The sequence below is a fragment of the Pogonomyrmex barbatus genome, unplaced genomic scaffold (genome assembly GCF_055798465.1).
Source record: "Pogonomyrmex barbatus isolate J1 unplaced genomic scaffold, ASM5579846v1 scaffold9, whole genome shotgun sequence".
NCBI classification, from domain to species: Eukaryota; Metazoa; Arthropoda; class Insecta; order Hymenoptera; family Formicidae; genus Pogonomyrmex; species Pogonomyrmex barbatus.
In genome coordinates this window covers 4,351,194-4,365,854 of record NW_028297193.1, presented here as the reverse complement: position 1 = coordinate 4,365,854, position 14,661 = coordinate 4,351,194, and the positions used below count along the sequence as shown (strand labels likewise).

General features: G+C 44.7%; 2 protein-coding genes across 5 annotated transcripts in view; both read left to right on the top strand.

Annotated features, from left to right (window-relative positions):
• The window catches only part of LOC105429075 (royal jelly protein-like protein), a 235,723-nt gene that overhangs the window by 169,260 nt on the left and 51,802 nt on the right, over nucleotides 1-14,661 (top strand). The window contains exon 5 of one of the 2 annotated variants that reach the window (XR_016141247.1): nucleotides 7,946-8,641. The exons of the other annotated variant lie outside the window; for it this stretch is intronic. The gene's annotated coding sequence lies outside the window, so the exon portion shown is untranslated. Of the gene's footprint in view, nucleotides 1-7,945; nucleotides 8,642-14,661 lie in introns of those variants that run through there. 2 annotated transcript variants of the gene reach the window in all.
• bru3 (CUGBP Elav-like family member bruno 3) overlaps nucleotides 2,733-14,661 on the top strand; it is a 248,771-nt gene continuing 236,842 nt past the window's right edge. For 2 of the 3 annotated variants that reach the window (XM_089084572.1, XM_025218744.2), the window contains exon 1: nucleotides 2,733-3,416. Coding sequence is in view for 1 of the 3 variants with exons in the window: in XM_089084571.1 (XP_088940697.1) it covers nucleotides 3,827-3,835 (9 nt within the window). In the remaining 2 variants the exon portion in view is untranslated. Of the gene's footprint in view, nucleotides 3,417-3,811; nucleotides 3,836-14,661 lie in introns of those variants that run through there. The other variant, XM_089084571.1, reaches the window with a different exon arrangement.

Here is a 14,661-nt window from a genome sequence, read left to right as displayed (position 1 = left end):
ATATAGATGACGTATAAATATTTATTTATATATTCTATATTTTTGTATAGTAATCTATCAAAAATTATTTTTTCCAATCGATCTTCTTACAGTAGCATGTCTTGACTGAGAGAGATTTAAAAAATAAATAGATAATCTCATCTACATGAAATAGAGAAGAAATTAATTTCTCTTTTTATAGAAAATTACGGTGAAGAGTTTGCAGAATAACTTTAATTATTTTTTATTCACGTATCTTATTTTTTCATTATGTTTAATAGGCATATTAAGATATGATTCTTAAATCTAATACGAACACGATTGTTACGAAGCTACGGAAAATCTCTCCCTTCCCCTCCCCCCCCCGCGTGCGCGCGCTTGTATCTCCGGAACACGTTGATTTCGAATACGCGTGCGGATTCTGTCACAAAGGCTGGGTTTTGGAATTAAATTATTGCATGTGCGCGGCCTGTTCATTGGAATCCATAATGGCGGAATTGAATCGCTTTCCCGAGAGCGCGATTGATTCGCCGAAACGAAGCACTAATCAAAATTAATTCCCATTATTTCGTTAATGACACCGTGCGTCGCGCTGCTCGTCACGCCTGCAAGCTCAATTTGGTGCGAATTAAGGATAATTAAGAACCTATTTATGCCGGAGGTAGAATACCCCGAAGAAAGAGGAATTGATTCTGTAACCTTTCTGTTTCTTTATCGTCGTAAATTGCTCCGTTTTTTCCATTTGCGGGAGAAATTTTCTTAGAAGGGAAGAATATCGCAATTAACTAAGATCAATATCGCGACTATGTCTCCGAAGTATACAAGTATTTCTTCATTTTGACAACAACATTTGCCAAAGCAATATAATAAAGTCGTCAATACGATAAAATATTACAAGTATGATTTCTCTACGTTTTAAAGCTACCGGTAATTAGCGTGTGTAACTTTACAACGCACATCGCCAGTTATCAGATAGGATGATAAGTCCATTAATATAAGGCATGTCTCCGAACCCTCGTGGGTGGAGAAGAGCGTATGTTATCGACGTACAGAAATGGTCCATCCTATATGCGAATGCATCCAAAGCAATTCATCCACCGTACATGGAAATCTCATTAGTCCCAGATACATATAACGCCGCGGCATGCCTAATGGTTGAGTTCGGATCAAGCCATAGGACAGACGCTTTACTCGGAACTTGATCGTGTCGATGTTCATAATGCGTGAGCCGTGATGTGCTGCGTTTCCCAACGCATAATAACCATCGTGGCGTACAAAATTGCCGCAATCAATACGCGATCCAGCGATAACTACCACGACTGATCGTGCCGCTCGTTTCTGTTTGATTTCTCTGGAAATGAGAAATTGATCGCGAACGGATTATGCAGTTTTAATCAGCTGTTGCTCCTTATTGGAAGAATTAAAAATGAACGAGCGATCCGAATTAGAATCGATCACTCGAGAGATCAAAGTAATGATTGAATCTCCGTTATAATCGCCACTGGCGAATTTGCATCATCAGTAAGATGATATATGTAATAATATCTTCATTCGTATTTTCCTTCTCCCTCTTCTTTTCGATGACGGGTACTGGTTGACGGGATGGGAGTTGATGGGGGGCACACGGTGAGACACGACGACGGTGTGCGTTACGCAACGACGGGGCAAGTAGTGGGCGAGTAGGTGAGCAGGAGGGTGAACAGGAGGGGAAGGTAGGGACTTCATTATAACCTCATCTCTTCCCAGGGAGTGCATTCGAATTGAAAAACGCGCAGGCTTGTTTTGAGGCACGGTTACCGTGACAACGCACGTATACACACCAACACGCGCTAATACACGCTCGCGCGCTCACTTTCCCTCTACCTTTCACCCTCCCGTGTGTCGTCTCTCTCTCTCTCTCTCTCTCTCTCTCTCTCTCTCGCGCGCGCGTCTTTCTTTATCCTTCGCGATTCTCTCCGTCTCGCTCACTCACCCCCACAGCTCTACAGTATACGCCGTCGGCGTATATCGGACGTAGGCGAAGAGCGCCACTCGCGCGCAGGGAGAACGAGAACGCGCGCGCGAGAGCAAGAGGGGTTGCGAGAACGCGGAGGTGGATGGTTGCTCGGCGCACGGGGAGAGTGGGGTGAACATGGAGCGCGGGGTGACGCAAGGGCGGCAGCGAAACGCGGGCATCGGCGAAGCAGTCACTATGACAACGGTGACAGGCGAGGTGTTAGTGCGCATCCGTGACCACGCCTACGTCACGACGCTGTGACGTCAGAGCGTCGACGGCAACGGCGCCAGCCGCCGACGAGGAACGTGGTGCACAACTCTCGCCGGTACTAGCGAAGAAGAGAGAGGACGGCTGCCGCCTGTTGCTACTTCGCTACACGTCGGGTGGGCAACCCCCTTCGAACTACCTCGGCTACGCTGTCTCCTTCCCGCGCGTATCTCCGCCACGAGGCGAATTCTCTCTCCTGCTATCCCACGCGGTAACCATCCCCGCGATCTCTTCCCTTCTCTCATCCACCAGTGTTGTCTCTTTCCCTCTCATGTATCACCGTCTCTATTCCTCTCGCCAACTCGCTCTCCCGCTCTCTCGGCGGTCGTACGAAACCCTCCCCCAGTTCACCATCGCCGCCACTACCCTACCACCGGGTTTCCAGCCACCAACACCCCCCTAGAATCCCTCCGCCGACGCCGAGCACCCTCCCGCGCGCGTTACCAGCCAGCAGCGATCCCCACGGCCACGACCGAGAACCGAGACCGACCGAGAGTTGTCGGCTCTCCGCCAGTCAGCCATCCGACTCGCCGCCACGCCACGCCACGCCGCGCGCAGCGTGTGTTTCTCTGTATCGCGTTTCAAAAGCCTGCGAGCGTGAGAAGCCTTATCGCGCGTCCCTCGTGCCGTAAATCATCGGCGAGGCGCAATCTCGCGCGGCTTCGAACGCGTACAACCCTTAAGGGTTCCTCCTGTTTAATCATCGTACACATCTCCTCCCCGTCACGGTGATTCCGACGATACCGTGCGGAATACTACTACAGAGACAGAAACAGAAAGAGAAAGAAAAACCAAATCGACGACGTGTAAAAGGAGGGAGGGGGGGCTAGACGGAAAAGTCCAAGGGCGGAAGATAAATCGCGCTCGCCGGGGTCGCGCAGCGCGCACATTGTTATCTACATCTTCGAGAGATCCGAAAAAACAAGACCAAACGAAACGTGCAGTGGCGGGCGGACGATACGCGCGGCCACGCGTATGCGTACGGCACGCGCGTAGGTACGCGGGCGCTAACATCGGTAACGCTTAGAGGAGCAGCCTAAGTGCCTGTGACGGCGGGGGTTGCGACGCGGGACACACTTCGAGCGACGCAGCATCACGTTGAGACGTTGGTTCGCAGCAACGCAGCTGGGTTTTGGCGCCACGCTCTATTCGGAGAACGGTCTATGGATCATAGGTTAGATCAAAGTACACACCATACTATCAAGTCGCGAGATACCTCGCGCGCGCGAGATAACGCGGTAGTGCCGGCGCTATGAGGGATTCTCGACGACGGGGTTGCGGGTGGTCAGGGTGGCGGTGAGAACGAGTGTGCGTGTGTGTATGAGAGAGAGAGAGAGAGAGAGAAAGAGAGAGGGTGAGAACGAGTGAAAGAGGGACACGCGACGATCGAGCGCGCAGCACACGCACACAGGGTGCGATGCGACCGTGGTCGAGTCGACTCGACAAGTCGACGAGCGGCGCGTGCTGGTAACCTGTTGCCGCCGCCGTGAACGAGACTCTCGAAGCCGGTAATCGCGAGCTTAAGGATATATTACTGCGCGACTGCCTAAAAGGATGATACCACGTCGTCGGTTACGATAGCGGATGAACAGGGTACGTTACGGGAGGCGCGTAGATCCAATCGTAACACTTGGCGAGGCATGCGTTCGTGAAACTTCCTGATGGATAGCGCATCATGGGAACGCGTCATTACGCAAATTAATCGAGTCTGTCGGTCAATGAAAATGAAGGAGGCGCGTGGATGCTCAAAGCCTCGATTACTTCGGAAACGCGATACTAGTGGTAATGGAGAGAGGTTAGAGAAACGGGGCCAGTTACGTTTACCTTCTTCAATTTCTTCCTCGGTTCTCGTTTTACAAAGTTTATTTCCGCGAACAAAATGTTTATCGAAAAACTTGTATTTAAAACGTTCTATTTATTTATTAGAACATCGGCATAAGTAGAATCTTCTACTCACTTGCAATTCGTAGAAGGCTATTTCTTCAGCTATAAGCAAACTATTGCTTGGCCTATTACATCTACAAAGTAACACAAACAATTTTACAATGTGTTTCGACTAGTAAGACATTAATGTAGCATATGTACATAACACATTTTAATCTCATGATAGTAACTAAAATGTTTCATCGAAGCTACTTAATGGAGATGAATATTGAATGGATGAACGAGGAATAGAGCAAAAAGACAATGCGGATATCTAGGTCATCTATCGCGATCATCTATCCTTCTGCAAATGAAAAATTTACAAGTCGCTGTCTGGAATACATTTGCATAGAATTTCGTAGAATTCGTTTGTTCAATATCTGTTTTGAATATATTAATAATGAATTTCATGGGTACCAGAATCCCTCTCGTGCATATTCACGTACCTATTAAGTTCCTCGAATACGAGTGCCATAGTTTCTAGCATAAAACCATTTCCCTTTCTTGACAAATTAACACATTTTGAAAGCGCCCTGCTTTAGAAGGTATTATAGATTAGAAAATATAATCACAATTTATTGTATTTGATCATGAAAAAATTATTTAAAATCAATTTATATTTCCATAGCTAGCTATAGTTTACTGTCCATTATGTGAAAATATAATTCTTTTTCAATATAATTTGAAAATTACTTAATAATTGCATAGTCATTCACAAGCATTAAAAAGCAATCTATGTTAAAAACATATATTTATCACTAATAGAGTTTTTCTATCTAGTTGAATATTAAAGTTTATTCAAAAATTTACAATTTTTATTATGTATATATTATATAAAAGATTTCAACGTGTAATATTTTGATTCTTAATTCAACGTAATATGTAATATTTAATTTTGAAAGTATTATGGAAATATATTTTTAAATTTAGGATTTTTAAGTGAAATCGCGTTTGTCTATTTTATGCTCAAAACAACATACACGCATGTTGTAACAGCAATAACTTTTATATATAGAAGAATTAGATTTCAAAGACTTTTTCGTTGCATACTATTTCGACTGAAAGGTATATTTATTACCAAAGTAAACGTCGTGCTGTGCCATTTTCAACAAATAAAATTTTTTACGCGGATATCGCGCACAGAGTAACAGAAAGATGACACCACGTTGGTCTGTGAAACTTTATTCACAAAGTTATCGTAATTCACATAGAAAATATACGTCCACGTCCATTGTGCTATACGATCTCTTTTGCGATATCACGTAATCATCACAGCTTGCTCATAAACAGAAAAAAAAATTATCTTTCCACACGTGAGATCTCCGATATAATATTATCTAGATGAATCATCGAACGAATCATCCTATGTGTCGCAATACAATTTAATTTCTACGGAAGATGTACCGTCGATGACGGGAAATTCATTAAACGCGGTTTAACCTGGGGTCGCGCGTATAAGTTTTCAGGGAGCGTGTGACATTAGCTTCGGAGGCGTACCGAAGAATGTGGAATGAGGTTGGAAAGTGGGGTACGTGAAGAAGGACCCGACCTGACGCGCCGCGCGCGATATACGATATATATCTTTGGACGAGGCTACGTGATCGGAATCCCGAGGAGGTTAAAGTTGGATTTGTAACGTATTTTTCGCCGACGTGGAAATACCTATCGAGTTGGCGCGCCGCGTGCAACGGCGTCCCGTAATTTCCGTCCTGGGGTCTCCTCGATTGACACGGGGGAAGGAAAGATTTACGTTGAAAGGACCTCGGATGCGAACACGCACACGCACATCCTCTTACGCGTGTCGAGATGTAGGATTCGCTACTTGTCGCGTACCATGCGGCTGCTACGAAATTTCTGAAATTCTCTTAAACCACAGGTTCTTTCCGCGACCGTTTTTCAATTTCGCTAATGTGTCTTCGACGAGAAAGAGAGAGAGAGAGAGAGAGAGAGAGAGAGAGAGAGAGAGAGAGAGAGTCACGTATTGACATCGCGTAATGCACATACCGATTTATATTCTGCCTGAAATTATGCGCCGCATCACCATCGCAGTGTCTCTCTCTGTGTGAGCCGAGAGCGCGTCGAGATGGTGGCAGCCTTCGAATGCCACCGGTGAATTTTCGATTTCCTCAATTTCCTCGGTTTCCTCATCGGTCGTCGGCAGCCTTTTTTGATCGCACGCATAAAACCCCCCCGTCCGGAGGTCTCATCTCTCCCGGCGTTTGTCCCCGCGCGGCGTTATACCCTCGAAAGTTTATCCAACGGTGCGTTCTCCCAGCGGTGTTGCATTTGTCGAGATGCAACACGATTCCGAGCAAGATAAATGAAACTCGCTCTTGTTGTTTCTTTAGAACGAGAGAGAAGGAGGACGACCCATAAAATACATTTGCTGAAATATGCTCGTCGATATTACTCCGACAAAGAGTCTTTGCATTAATTATAACAGACATATCATTCAGGTAGACGGGGTTATTTAATTTAACGTTCCGTTGATCGAGCTTTAAGAGATCCGTTCATTATGAATTATCTTCAGATTGGATTTATGATAATTCGGAATTATTATCTCATAATTTTTGGATGTATATAAATCAATCGAAACGCTGACGACGATGGGATTCACTCTTTGGAATTTTTTTTATATTAATACGCACTGAAACGATGGAAGATACAGACGGAAACTCTGATAACGTAGCTTGTACAAAGCTAATCAGATATAATGCATTACGGCAATGCGTTGCGACAGGATACAGAGAGGCTTGCAATACCAGAGAATGGAGTAGGCGCTATAGATACCAGAACCAAGCTGAATTATACTCCGTTATGGTCGTGCCTTTATAGGTGCTGCTTACCGGGGAGATCGCAATACCTATCCTTCTCGATACATCTGGCATATGTACATCCTAATCAAAGGTTCAATTGGAAAGAGACGTATTTCATAATATGTTATCTAACATATACTACATAATACATACCTTTTGGAGCACGCAAAGTATTCCTGGCCGAGGTTTCAGAAGTAAGAAACGACCCACAAGTAGAATTGATTCGGTTTATGCGCTCTTAGAATCCGCGAGTCCGCTGGAATCGCGAGTCGTATCCGTTACCGCTCGCGTTATACGAGATTCTTTTTATTATCGAAAACTCAAGTTCGATACCGCAGCGCTCATAAACACGGTGGAGTGAGGAAGACAGTGCGATCGCGTTTACGCCTTTATTGCTAATATCGTTGTTCACGCTCGATTGTTCTTCGCGGTCGTATCGTTCGCGAAAGCGATGCCGAGCCACTATCACGCATTCGATATTTCACGGTTCCTCTTTACGGCCTATGTTCTTTCGATCCGAGACATATCGCGGATACGAATCTTGGGGATTTTAGTGTTCATCAAAACCCTCTCTTATAAACCTTCCTGTCAGTCTGAATGCATTCCGAAGCTGCTCTTCGTGTATCGTTCGTAACTTTTCTATTTAAAAGTAAAATCAAACAAGTTAAAGAACTACACACACACACACACACACACACACACACTCGAGGAGAAACGAATAATTATATTATCGTTCAGATTTTTCAAGATTTTATAAAATTTTCCAAGAAACAATAGGCGCAAAACGATATAGATTGTTGTATAAAATTAAATCATATTTATAATTGCTTTTTAGATCTATGATTATTTTTTAAATATGCTCATATGCTTTCTAATTAAAGTATCATTCTTGTTTTTTTTTTTATATTGTAATACCAATTAATATTACTGACTAAATTAACAACATGTTCTTTCTTTGTTACAGGTAAGTGTCACGCTCGCACCTAACTATATCCCTGATATGTAAGTTATCAAAGTTACGCTAGTTTGTAGTCACCATTTCATTGTGTAACAAGAGGTAATAATCAGGTGGGATAAGGCGGAGGAGGAGGAGGAGGAGGAAAATGCAATTCACTTTGTAATAAAAATGGAAATTAACACGAACTACGTGGACGGAAAACAAGGCTAACCTTCTCCGCCAGTAGCTCAGAGGGTAACGCGAAAGCTTGAATAAACAAACTCACTCCCCGTTACGCCGGTTGCCACCCTCTTTGCCGTCTCCATCAGTCTCAAGGTACGGGCCAAAGGACGTTGTTATGATTGCTAATGGAAAACTATCCAATTCAAAGAACAAAGTGAAGTAACGAGTTACTTTACCACTGCACGAATACACCGGCGGTGCTGTGAAACTTTCGAGCGGGGTGGCAAACGGGGAGAAAATAGCACGGTTTGTTAACATTAGCAATGAGAGTGGCGGAAGATCATGGACGAAAGCGGCTTTATTCGCCGCGAATAGAGGCGTCCTCATCGCAATATCGGGGAAAAAGCTGAAATTCCTATGAAATAAATATTGAACGTGTAAAATATAAAATTTTTCGCGCGCAATATTTTATTCATTCTTCGCTCTCGTTAATATACCAATTTAATCATTCGCATATTAAATATTCGTGTAATTACTGTTATACGCCAACAATCATTTCGAACGGGACGAAAGTATTCGCAAATAAACGTAGCGAGATATTTTCATCTGAAATTAAGCGCGATGTTTTCTGCACCTAATTAATCCACCATCTCGTGCTCGAGGTCCCCCGAGAGCACAATCTCCATTCGCGCATGTACATTATGATGCATATAAATCCGGAACGAAACGTTCCCGGCATTCGAAGATCGCACGTGCAACGCCGTACCGCCGTGTCAAGCATCGTTTGATCTCCCTGAATTTCTCCGGCTCCGGCAAAATTATCCGACAATTAGCAAGACCTTGCCCGCATTTGAATACCTACATCCGCCCTCCCCTCCCGTCCCTGTCTCTTCCCGCGGAAGGCCGCGGACTTTTCAAGCTTAAGTCCCGGCAAGATTTAAATTTCAAAATTTCAATCTGGCTTGCAAATCTGTCTGCCTCCTTCCGCCCGCGCGCGAGCGAACGACCGCGCTTCCGTCTCCTCCTAGACGCGGCCAGATTGCGCGGGTCCGACATCAAAAGTCTTTTACGTCGCGTGCTCTTTTTCTTCTCCCCTTTCTTCTCTCTCGCTCCCCTTTCGCCATCCGCTTCTTCGCTTCTCTTGACGCTCTTGCGTAAAGTTGCCGAATTGAAAATTTCATCGCTGAATGGAGACACGCGTGCACCGCCGACTAACATAATCCGCCATTTTCATTACAACAAACAAACGGAAATAATCTAGATCCTCCAATCTAGATAGTATTGATTAAATTTTGTCAAAGAGCTTAAATCGATTCCTTGTTATTAGTGAATTATCTTAATTAAGAGTAAAAGAATATTATATCTTTTAATTCAACATTTTTCTAATAACTTTGAAATCTTTGAAGCATTATAACTGACTTTGTTTGGACGAAAATTATTTCGCATTTTAGTTTTTAAACGCTAATATATTTGAAGAATTATTATTAATTTTATATTTATAATATTATGTAATATTTCCGTAATATTATATATGTTAGTTGAACAAAAATATACATGTGAGAATCACAACTATGAGAAACTTAAGTTCAAACTCAAAGAATTAAAAATAATCATATTCTATGAATATCCACTTTGTACACAGAGAGATGCATAAATAAATTGCGCGATGGCTATATCAACATGACTGTTGGATTATAAATCCAGGCAATAAATCGACTATATCTAGTCGGAAATCACTCTCCGTTGGTGACTATGTCGACGTAATTACTTTACGGGAATATTAAAGTGCGGCGAGATACCTGTGTGTACCTGCACCAGGAGCAAAGCTTGTCAGCCGACAAAAGAGGAATGCCGCGACGCGGTGCGTCGCGGCGGACGACGGCGCAGTCGGGAGCGACGCGATGGCGAAACTTTTAATTTTTCCTCGAAAAACTTTAGCTGCTCGTTACGTCGTCCCGAGTACATCGCGCGGTCGGCGACGAGGCGGGGCGAAATTAAAATTCATGCGGCGGCGCGCCTTTTCTCGGCCGCGTGTCTCCGCGGGATCCGCAGGGCGAGGTGCGCGCGATGAAGGACGCCGCCGTACATCGCCACGCGAGTACCAACGGGGAAACAAGGAGAGTCTTCCGCGAGGAAGAGAGAGTGTGGAGAATTTACCCAAATTTGCAAATCAAATTCGCGTTCCCTGCTAGTGCAAGCGCGCGCGCTCGCTCGCTCGCTCGCTCGCTCTCTTTCGTGCCAATTACCGTTCCTAAATCGCCTCCTTTGCTTCCCGTTCATGCACCCACGATGGCATGATTACCTCACGACTTAAGTTACGTCATTTAAATCATTATTTTCAACGTTCCTCGAGATTCGAGGAACATTCATGTCTATTTTTCTGCTTTTTATTAGATGCGTCACTCGCACAAATGGCGCATTGGTACCGGATTATCGAGCGGATAATTCGGTCAAGATAATTACACGGACTCATGAAGTTCGTTGAATTTTTCGACGCCGGGGACAGCGCGCATCGCTCCGTGCGATTCCAATAAACGAGCTGAAATTCGCGTTACGATCACCGATAATCGGAGTTTCGATTTTACAGCCCAGTGGGCACCGTCAGATATTAATTCCATTCGAGCCCTTTTGTTCCGGCCGATTTTATAGCGTGCGAGTGTCTGCCCGAGCTATTCGAGACGGGCTCGTCATAGTTTTTCAGGACGGCAGCACTCCGTGACAATCACGCGATCAACACGCGAGGTGACGGACGATGATAAAATTTTATTCACAGACCGGCGCCGAATTACGATTATTCGCGCGAATCATTCAGCGCGATGATTTAAAACGCCCGCACAGTGACGGCGCTCCGCCAAGTTTCGCCTCGTGAATCCCCGAGGAAATTACATCTTACAAGCTCCACCGCGTACGCACGAGTTACAACGTTTCAATACGGCTCGCATGCCCGAAGTTTCCACCGCATCTCGCGTGCATTCCAGCTTTCACCGGGATAGTTCCTTGTATCGCGATATATCCGGCTCCACGGCAGAAATCTCATGACAATTATGTTAATGGAGTCGCCACGACGAATTTCGTAAATAATTAGCATGGCGCAGGAGACAGAGACGAGATCATCCGCGTCCGAGGATAAGAGCGGGAAATTGCCATGTCGTGTTTTTGCCTTTTAACCAAAATCGCGTCGACAACTCGCTTGTATTCGGGACAAATCAGTCTATTGCGAGGTTCCAATTTTATATCTCTTTACCGGTACCGATCCTTTTCTATCTTGACACGTCTTTCGTCTTCCTTATCCCGCATCATCTCGCGAAAGTTTCCGAAACTGGTGCGTCCGTCTCGGAAAGTTTTAACGAGATCGATTTTACGCCGGAGCGAACGACGAAGGTACCAGGCGAGCGAAGGGATTGTCCTGGGAATGCTGGACGACGTTTTGTTGACAGTGAGCCATGTATTGTTCCTCGAGTCTCCCTCCTTTGCCGAATGTGAAGTACTCGAAGCGACTGCTACGCTTCTTGAAACTTCAATATCGGGCCGCATTGTATGTTGTAACTCGGCGAGCATTCCATTCTTCATTTTCTTACGACTTCAACTTTTCCCCTGTATTTATTATTATTTTATCGTATTGGAAGCACATTCGAAGCATAATGTTCGATTAAATTCAGGCAAAACGGAGGGGGGAGGAGGGACGAGGTGCACTTATTGTATCTTTGCATTCTGCTTTTTGTCGAAAATAGAATTGATATACATTTCCATGTAACGTTCCGCGAATTTACATGTTTCGCATATAGAATTTTAAAAAATAGTATTGATAAATCCTCGGCATCCATCAGATATCGTAATAAAACGTATGAATTTATGCGGGGATTGAACCACGAATATACGTAACTCGAATATACATAACTCGCGAATACTCAAAATTGTAAATTATAAACCTTATTTCTATCTGGGAATTTTCTAATAACCGCAATTCCCGATAAATACTACGAATCAAAATTACTACAATTATGTAAATATTGGTGGCGGTCCATATTCCATATCACAGCGTTTCATGCTCGTTTATTTCGTAATATGAGTCGGCGAATAGCACATCGTCACTAACGTAATGAGGGTATGACGGCGGAATATGCGTGGGTCCATATTGATTGCATATTAATATCGACCAGATCGTCGTGTACCTGGAAATTATAGATTCCGCATATCTCCGCAATCACCCCCGAAAGTAACGCATAGCCGACTCTTCACTTTTGCAAAAGCTGACAACCCGCTAAATCTCTATCGCGCATTCATATTATATCGCACAATATCAACGACAATCGAACGTTATCGTGCGCTATCAGAAATGCGGCGTATAATGATGTACATAATGTTTACTGCATGCACACAGAATGTATAATAATATGCATTACGTTATTAATTCGCAGAATACTCTCTCCCCAATTCACTCCCAATTTTAACTTCAATGTCAGATTCTTCGTCCGATGTTGAAGCAAATTTGTTTGCCAATCAAAATGTCAAAACATCAAAGCGGTCGTATTTCTAGCGTGCCCATTACGAAAATATTAACAAAAAAAAACATATTTTATTCGATACGATATATTTTTATGAAAATATTACCAGCGTGCTATTTCCCGCGCGCATCCTTCCTTCTGCATTCCGCCGTCGTTAATGCCATGTAACACTCGCGAGCGGACGCGAAGCTCCACAAAAACGCTGGAAGTAATCTGGCTTAAGTTTCCATTTGCAGCGACATAAAATTCGCGGGTATGCTAAAGAGGTTTACCAGATGGATTATTTGTGCGAAATAAATTTCGCGCGGGGCTTGATGCGCGTGGAATCAGCACTTTCGTTAGCCGCGAAGGATGGCTTTTGAAAGGACTGTTCGGGCTATTAAGGCTCAAGCACGAAATTGAAAACGTACGCTTCGCGGAGGTGGACGAGGAGGGAAGGAGGGGGGAGGGGCGGTGGTGCGAGTGAACGAAGCAGTGAGAGAAAGAGAGGGGTGGGCCAACGTGCAAACGGACGGCCAAACCAATTCCACACCCCAACTCGGCGTCAGTCACTGTTTCCAATCCCATTAGCGACACGGTGATTCGTGAATGGGCGCGAAAATGCGAGGCTTTTAATCAACGAGACTCATTATCATCAAGCGTTCCGCGATTTTCACCGCGTCGGGCGTCCGCCCTTGCGAGTTAATGAACAGAATCGATTTGAATGACACTCGCGTACGACAGTTGCCATCCTAAGATTAGCAGCGGAGTACCGTGGACGATCTGCATTTCCCACGTACGAAGCCAGCCCCGTGAAAACGGGGTTGGTTCCTAATGCGTGTCTATTAATCGAAGTGGGGCAGTTAGAGGGTTTTATGCAAGAACTTTCCAAGTATCGTTTAATTTAATGGCACTTCGAGACTTCGTGCATAAAGCTTTTCCTTTATAACACTTTGCGCACACTGTGTGCGCCCAGTCTTAATTCTGGTCTTTTCACACTAAGCCACGACCATCTGACAATCCGAAGGAAGCGGCTATTAGCCCCCCGCGTTCGTGTAACTCGCACGCGTTCGCCGGAGACTATCCGCGATCCCCATTTGATAATAGCGCACAGGTGCTTCTTCTTCTTCCGGATTCTTTTTTTTCTTCAACGTGAGATAAACGACCCGGAATCTGCATTCTGTTTACGCATCCCACAGCGATCCTCGATTCGCTTTTATACCTCTCCGAAGAAATCTTCATACTCGCAATTGCTCGAACGATTCGTATTACTCCCGCGGGTGTCATGGTCGGCAAAATACGTCGTTTTGCGGATATTGCATCCTCGTCCGGGCGTTTCGATACGAGCACGAATTCGTCCAGACAGCGAAAACATCCGCCCTGTTTCGAGGGGGGAGGGGGGGGGAAAGCGAAAGAGAGACTCGGCGATAATAAAAGAAAGCGAGCAGATGGCGGACGTTGGCGCCGCGCTAAAGTGACGTTATTGTGATACAAATTGAGATATAGAGTGCCGGAGGTTCGGGAGATGGTGACGAAGAAGGTTGAAGGATCAGCCAAAGCTGTTAGTCTTGATTATCGCGGACAGTCGTCCCGGAGCCCTCGCGATGTCGACGCGAATCCAAGGGAAGACGCATGGTGTCCTTCCCACCACGTAGTCACGGTGTTCTCCGTGCTCATTGGGGGGCTATTAATTTGTACAAATGCCATCCTTTATCAGACATGGGCTCATTAACTCTGGGAATGGCATTCCAGCACGCTGCTATACGCGTGCCCAGCATCCCTCGGTGATCCGTATATAAAGACTAATTTTTATTCTTTAAATATAATCTCGTTTTCTTCCTATTCGCTCACACATACAGCTTTACGCGCGTTGATAAAAGTAGGATGTAATACTGATTAATCCCACGAATATTTTTCATCTTTTTTTTTACGCAACGAGGTCTCATCAGTCGCGCTTAATCAGGAGAAAGCGTTGTCTCTTAAACAGCAACACGTAAACGTATTATGATGAAATAATAAACAATAATAATAATAACAAAGTAGAATAAAGAAATAGCTGCGTACTCCTTTAATTTA